This window comes from Pygoscelis adeliae, unplaced genomic scaffold (assembly GCF_000699105.1).
Source record: "Pygoscelis adeliae isolate BGI_AS28 unplaced genomic scaffold, ASM69910v1 Scaffold145, whole genome shotgun sequence".
In the NCBI taxonomy this organism is placed as follows: domain Eukaryota; kingdom Metazoa; phylum Chordata; class Aves; order Sphenisciformes; family Spheniscidae; genus Pygoscelis; species Pygoscelis adeliae.
Genome location: NW_008824866.1, coordinates 2183837 through 2191446, shown reverse-complemented (window position 1 = coordinate 2191446; position 7610 = coordinate 2183837). Strand labels below are relative to the sequence as shown.

At 40.5% G+C, this 7610-nt stretch overlaps 1 protein-coding gene across 1 annotated transcript in view; it reads left to right on the top strand.

Annotated features, from left to right (window-relative positions):
* The first annotated feature begins 712 nt into the window (after window positions 1-712).
* Window positions 713-7610, top strand: part of DPY19L4 (dpy-19-like 4 (C. elegans)) — a 32004-nt gene continuing 25106 nt past the window's right edge. Inside the window, exons 1-5 of the mRNA XM_009324416.1 lie at window positions 713-794; window positions 3131-3238; window positions 4613-4737; window positions 5411-5501; window positions 7250-7371. Coding sequence (XP_009322691.1) covers window positions 716-794; window positions 3131-3238; window positions 4613-4737; window positions 5411-5501; window positions 7250-7371 — 525 coding nt within the window. The 5' untranslated portion in view covers window positions 713-715. The remainder of the gene's footprint in view (window positions 795-3130; window positions 3239-4612; window positions 4738-5410; window positions 5502-7249; window positions 7372-7610) is intronic.

Genomic DNA, 7610 nt, shown 5'->3' with positions numbered 1-7610 from the left:
CCCCCAACCGGACCCGCCCTCCCCCGGCGGCGCTGGTCCCACCGCTGCAGCGGCTGGTGGCTGTGCAGGCTCAGGCCAGACCGATCCCTCCTCGGCGGTCCCCTCGGGCCCCGCTGACGAGGCCTCCTCTTCCCCGCCCAGGGCAGCCCGTCGTTTGCAGCACCAAGCGGGAGGAAGCGGGGCGGATGGGAGCCCAGAAACTTGGGGTCTGTTTCTCTTTCCTCGCCCAGTATTGCTTCTGTGCAGAGCACCCCGGGGCAGCGTCCGTCGGCTCTGTGGATGCCTCCGCGGGTGTGCTTTTCCGTTGGCATCCCTTCCGTTTCCCCGTTTGTATGTTTTAGTCTGTCTCCTCTCTCGTTTCACTTTTAGCCCCACCCCCGATCATTCCTCTCTCCAGGTCTCTTTTGTGCTAACCCCCTTTGTGGGGACTGGGGGAGGGCATTTAGTTTTCTTGGGGAAATCAACAGAAACATAACCGTAAGTAGGCACCTGGAGACGTGCAAGAGCAAAATAAGCATATGCGATACTGTCCCATGGCATATTCCAGCCTCCCAACTGTTCTCAGCTGGGAGACCTTCTGAGCTGGATGTGGTTTCCGTGTGTTTAGTGGTCTTTGGCTATTTGTCCTCCATGAATGTGTCCTTCTTCTCTTGAATCTATGTAAACTCTTCATTTACAGAACATTCTTTGGGTAAGAGTGATCTGCATGAAGGTGATGTGCGATGAACTGGTTCCTTTTAGCCTGACTCCCTGGGTTTGTTTGATAACTTCTTGTTCCAGTATTAGAAAAGAAGGTGAATCACTGCTCTCTATTCAGCCTGTTTGTGCACTTCACTGGCTTGTAGACCTCTGGCATGTTTCCGTTGGTCATCTTCTTTTCCAGACTGAGGCATCCTCACTTGCTTCCTTGTTCCTCATATGGGAGCCACTGCACACCTTTGATCATCCTTGTGGCCCTTCTCTGAACATTTCCCAGCTCTACTTTGTCCTTCTTTAGATGAGAGGACAAGAATTGCAGACAGTGCTCAATCTGCATGCAAAAAATGGATTAATATAGCGGCACACAGGAGCAATGAGTTATGCTTTTCTGCAATAGATACACAAAATAAGTGGAACATGTTTTCTGAGCAAGAGTTGAAAAAATATACTGGGAACTTACAGGGAACTAGAAAGCAATCTCGGATGAAAAATTGCTTGCTGGATAGAGAGGTACTAGAGGCTGTGTCATCAATTCAAAATCCTAGATTATTTTTAGTTGTCACCTTGTTTGACTTTCATTTCACCCCATTTAAAGGATTCATAGAAGTGGAAACAGCATTTTTCTTGTTTGAGGCAGCTGCAAAAGAAACAGAAGTAGCATGCTTGGATCTTTCTTTATTATTGCTTTTGGGGGGGAATCTGTTGTGCAGTCTTCAAAACCGAGGTAAAGATCATTTGCCTACAGAGATGTAGTTGTTTCGGAAATAGAATTTTAAATTGTTCTTTCTTTGGGAGTCTTCTATTATTGCTGCTATCTCTAGATTTTATAAGTGTGTTACACTTCTAAGGTAGATCACTTATCTGCCAGAAAAACAAAATAAATGCCTTTCCTCCAGTGTTCTCACTGCTATTGCTTTGGTCATAACTAGGATGACAAGGGCGGACAGTTGTCTTTCCAAGCACATATCTGCCCATTCTGGTGATCTATTTTTTTTCCCCTCATTTTATTTTGTGTGGTACAAGTGATTTTTAGTTGCAGTGTACTCAGTGTTTGCATTGCTGGTTAACTTAATATACATGACATGAAGAGATACTGGTGTATATTTCATTTTGGATTGACATAACGGTAAATGCGATACTGAATGCCCTAAACCTTGTTTTGTTTAATATCTTTCCAATTCTTGTCTTGTTTAAGAAGGTAGACATTTTCTGTTCATTCCATGAAAAATGTTATCATTGGGATCTTGGTTTGCTCAGGATAATTCATAAATTGCTTTGAAAATCCTGTTAAAACACAAAAACAGGTGTCCCGAGACAGGCAGACACCACTTTAAAGGTTTATTTATGTTACTATCTCTAGTTTCTAACTTTTAAAGCTAACAGTTGGGAGTTAAAAGTAGACCGATTTAGACTTGAGGTAATATACCACCAGAGTAATTAAAAGTTTTATTGTGGGATGTGAAGATTGACACTTCAGGTTTGAAGTTGAATGGCTTTATGAAAGAGCCGGTATAAGTCCAGAGGAAATCAGTGGCTACAAAATTTCAAGCAATGTTGGACGGTAGATCAAACTGGATAGCTAAAAATTCTGGAGCATGAGTTACAGTTAAACCTTGTCATCACACATGGATGTCATCTTTAATATATTAATTATAACAGATTTTTTGCAATTAGTCTTTTTGTATGGAGACTTGCACTCTGTGAATTAGCGTCATTGCCTTTCAGGCTATAAAATAAAAGGGCCAGGGCTTCAAACTGCTGTTGTTTACAGAAAAGTTAACAGAAGCCGAAGAAGCCCCCAGTCTTGCGATATGATCTGTGTGGCCTAGCAGACTGGGCTTTTTAGTTGTATGTTAGACTAAAAATTCATAAATCTGCTTAGTTCCAGTAGATCTGGAAGCAGGAAAAAAAGTGACATTATATTTACTTTATAAAAGCTTTCACATATGAATAACAGGCAGCTCAATTTAAAAGTAATGGACTAGCCCAATCTTTGTATTTCAGTAATGTGCTTGGTACACTACTGTGCTATAGCAGGGTAAAACCAGGATGAGAGTAGAATGAAATTGGCACGAATTTCTCCCAGTGTCTGTATCAACTTATCTAAACTACTGCTTTCCTTCATTTGTGTAATACGTTCACCATGGAATAAACCAGTTAGCTTCCAGTTTGGGTTCTGGGTAATCCCAGAGTATGGCCTCAAGAGAAAACTATTGGATTTTCTAAGGAATAACATAGGAATCGATTTCTGTATTGTTACATTGTTATTTTAGTTAGGCATATGCAATACTTTAATTCAGTCTTTTTGTCAAATATATCTGCTGTGGGATTGAACCAGTAGCAATAACTGGCTGTTACCTGCTGCTGTGTGGATTTCTCAGAGTGTGATTTTAGGTATTGTGTTGCAATAACTTAAAAAAAATGTCTTCAGGGGCAGCAGACCTGCGACAGAGAAAGAAGCAAAACTGCACAGAATCTGACAAAATGGCTCCAGAGGAGAGAAACAAAGAAAACTCAAAGCTGGGAAGATCGCCAAAATGTAAGCTACAGAATTTTTAGCCAACTTCTGATTTTTTTTTTTTTTCATTATTCTTTTACACTTTACGGGAAGATATTTGTAGCACAGTAATTTGTAACAGACTTATTTTGAATTAGTTTTTTTAATGTTTCAAGAGAAAACAGGCATGCACATTAGAATTCTCTAATGACATTTTATATATTGCAGAGTGAAATGGTAGTCCTGGATTGTTTCAGGTTAGGGGGGGAGAGGCAGAGGGGTTAAGAATCTTACTGTTGTTACTATTTGAGTACAAATACATATTTTAATTGCGCCTGGAATGATCTTTCAGTTGGGAAGCTGAAAGGCATGAAGTAATGGTAGTGAAACAAGAACAGACAAAAGTCCTTACAGCTTTTCAAGAAATAGAACTAAAACCAGGTGTAATTTTAGGCAAGTGCTCACCAAGCTAACAAAAACTTTAATGTTAAAAGTGCATACTAACTTGAGGGAGCTACGGGTGAAGTAGACACCCATTGAATGAGTTTGGTAAAATTCAGATTAGTTCCTTCCTCTTATATTTGAAAACAGAACAGGGAATAGAATGTCTCAGTATTGATGTTAGACGTGGTATTACCACCTCTTTCTGTTAACTTCTTTCTTTAAGAAGTTTGTGGTGTTTTGGGTAAAATCTAGAGTTTGCTTTGTTTATTTGGAAGACACTTTTTCCTCTTGGAATTCCTTTGAAAATGAAGCTTACTAGAATGGAGAGAAATTTGCAGGGTAGCGTGTGAGTATTTAACTGAGTCCTGTGAAGCAATGGTAACAACTGGGAAAGAAAACTGCAGGACAGGAATAACAAACCAGTTCTCGATATATCTGTACTGCTGATGGTGTGATAATTCTGATGCCAGTAAGTTGAGAGTTGGGGTTGTTCAGCCTAGAGAAGAGAAGGCTTTGGGGAGACCTTATTGCAGCCTATCAGTACCTAAAGGGGGCTTATAAAAAAGATGGGGGCAAACTTTTTAGCAGGGCCTGTTGTGACAGGACAAGGGGGAATGGCTTTAAAGTAAAGGGGGGTAGATATAGACTAGATAGAAGGAAGAAATGTTTTATGCTGAGGGTGGTGAAACACTGGCACAGGTTGCCCAGAGAGGTGGTGGATGCCCCATCCCTGGAACCATTCAAGGTCAGGTTGGACGGGGCTCTGAGCAACCTGATCTAGTTGAAGATGTCCCTGCCCACGGCAGGGGGGTTGGACTAGATGACCTTTAGAGGCCCCTTCCAACCCAAACTATTCTATGATTCTGTGATTCTATAAGTTTACTTGCTGTTTAGAAATGAGTCATATTTAGGGCATACTGTTTGTTTCTAAGTCCTCTGGACTATTTTAGCTTTTTCACTGTCCCTTTTCAGATATGTTAATTCAGCGTTTTGCGAAACTTTTCTTTGGCTGTCTTGCGGCAGTCACTAGTGGAATGATGTATGCTGTGTACCTCTCAACATATCATGAACGGAAATTCTGGTTTTCCAGCAGGCAGGTAAAGAAAAAAGTTAAACTACTGAAACAAAAGTCAAATTGTGTCCTTGAAATCAAATCTGATCCATGTCATGTTGGAACTGCTTGCTTGCAGAATCCCATGTTGTTCTAGTCAGGCCTCTGTCTTTGGTATAGTCTCTTTTTTTTTGCTGTGTGGGGTTTTTTTTCCTTTTTTTCTTTTTAAGTGTTTCTCCTACTAACAGTGGTCTTGTCTTGTCATGCTTTTATATGTTTTTCCATGCCATCCTTTATCGTTGAAATACCTTTCTAAAATTTGGAGAAAAAACTGAAGCATACTGGGATCGCATAAGCTAAACAACAGGAATGTATGTTTTTCTGTTGTGGGTTTGTTTTTTTTTTTTAAAGAACTGTATTATTTAGTGAAGTACGGAAAGTTGAATGAAATTCAGGTTTGTGAATATGAAAGGATCCTGTGGATCTTGTGCTGACTTACAATGTGGATTTGAGTTGCTCTGATTCCGAGCATGTTTGCTAAGTTATAAGAGAGCATTATATACCTGACAGAGGTGCTGTGAAGATTAATGTTTTGTGGAATACTTTGAAGATGTACAGTGGAGTCATAACCATGTGCTGTGTTACAAAACCAGTCTGTCTGAAAATATATAGTCTTCTATGGGAAGAGATTGCAAGAGGTGAATTTTTTTTTTTTCTAGGAACTTGAACGAGAAATTACATTTCAGGGTGACAGCGCCATTTATTACTCATTCTATAAAGAACTGCTAAAGGCTCCTTCCTTTGAAAGAGGTACAAAACCTGTTTGTTTTATTAACCTTGAAAAGTCCTGTTCCTTTTGGAGACAGTAAAAAACTCCCGCAGACAGGGGAGGCTGATTTTATACTCTTATATAGGTATATCAGTCAGATTAATTAAAAACTGCATGCTGACCTAACTTTTCAGTGCCTTTTAAAAAACAGTATTTAACTATCCTGTATTCCAGCGGATTGCCTTTAATCAGTACTCTGGAATAGGATTAATATTACTCTCATAGTGCCCCATATGGAAGTTATCATTAGGTTTGCCTATGCTACATAGGGAATTTTTTGCCATTTAAGCATAATTGATCTTTAATGGGGGATGGAAATGACTGTTTTCCATACTCTGTCAGAAGATGGAACAGTTTCTGTCAAGAGTTGATCTGCTTGATCCTGTCCCTGCCGGAGGTTTCTACTCCTGTAAGCTATGATGAATAGATGTTGATGAGCACTGAGCAATGGGGACAGAAACCAACAGGAAGGAGAACAAACTGGGTGGCAATGGTCTCTCCTCCCTTTGCGCTCCTGCTTTTTATCCTGCACTGGCTCTGGAGCTCACTGACCCCAGGTCCCTAAACCAGCAGAAAACTAAAGCAATGAAAAGAAGATGGAACGCTTTCATGCTAGTTTAGTGAGTTCAGAAGGGGAAAAGGTGAGAACTCCAGGAGAGAAGAGGGAGTGAACAGCCCTGTCTCGCAGTGGTCAGCCGTTGAATTAGTTCAGTCCCCTCGTGAAACCTCATCCGAAGCCAGTTAAACTTTGCAGGTATAGTTTTATTGGTTGAACAGTTTCCCAGCTGATGTGTAGCTCATCAGCAATATGTAATAAGGTCTTTGGTACAGTCAGTTCCTCGTTATCTCTGGGGAGATTACCCATGCGGTGGATAGATGGACTGCCTCATTCATGTATGCTGCCTCTGCGAACAGATAGACTCACGTGTCTACTAGGTATTATGGGGGTACCCAGTTTTCAAAGGTCTATCATAGCTGTGCTGAACCCAGTTATAAGTCCTGCAAGACCTGGTTTGGCCTGCAGGGAGCCAGCTGCAGACCACACACCAAGATATGCTTAGAGCTGGAAACAGTAATCTTGTTTGGCTGTTGCATTGTTGTTGAGGTTTTTGTTCCTTTTTTTTTTCTTTCTCTAATTTGGATTCTTTTTCCTTTTCCCTCTATTGTCCTAAGTAATGACGTCAGTTTTTTGATTTTAATATCTCAGAATGATGTATCCTTCAAGTACGCCAGCTTCAATTTCATCTCAATCCCATACAAAGGCGTATTGTGCTTAGTGAGTGATTCTTAGAAGTCTCAGAAACACAGGGCTGAAAAGGGTGATGAGGCCATCGTATCTGACCTCTCTGCAGAGACAGGTTTAATACATCCTGCTCATCCCTGTTAGATCTTTGTCTCACTTCGTAAGAACCTCCTGTGAAGGTGATCTGTAGGTAGCCGGTTCCAGAGCTGCATCAGTATGTTGCTGAAAAGACTACACTTCAGCTGGTTAGTTTTGGGCCTTCTATTTAAAGGCTAGATCAAAAAAAGGTAATAACTTTGTTGCTAAATCAGTAGGGTGGAATGGCATCTGGCACATAAATTTCTCCTTCCTTTGAAATTAGGAGTGGTGAATCAGTAGCTTTAATGATCAGATCTGTTTCCCCCTACCTTTGAGTACACTTTCACCTCTTTTAAGAACAGCAATAGTAAGTGATTCCAAGAATAATATATTTTTTTTTGTCTACAGGTGTTTATGAGTTGACACACAACAATAAGACAATATCACTGAAGACGATAAATGCAGTCCAGCAAATGACTTTGTACCCAGAGTTGATTGCCAGTGTTTTATATCAAGCATCTGGTAGCGAAGTATGTGCATTTCTCCTACTTTCTGTGCTTTCATTAAGGTTGTGTATGTGCGTGTGTATGAGACTTTCTATGTTGCATACAATAAATACATGAAATTTTTGTTGAATTAATTGAGCTAAGCCTCTTACCAGATCCAGGTTTTCCTCAATTCTGATCAGACTCTGGCATAGGATTTTGGGGGTTTATATGTGCTAGACTTTTCTGTCTGTTATTCTTTACTCCTACAAACTACTTAGAAA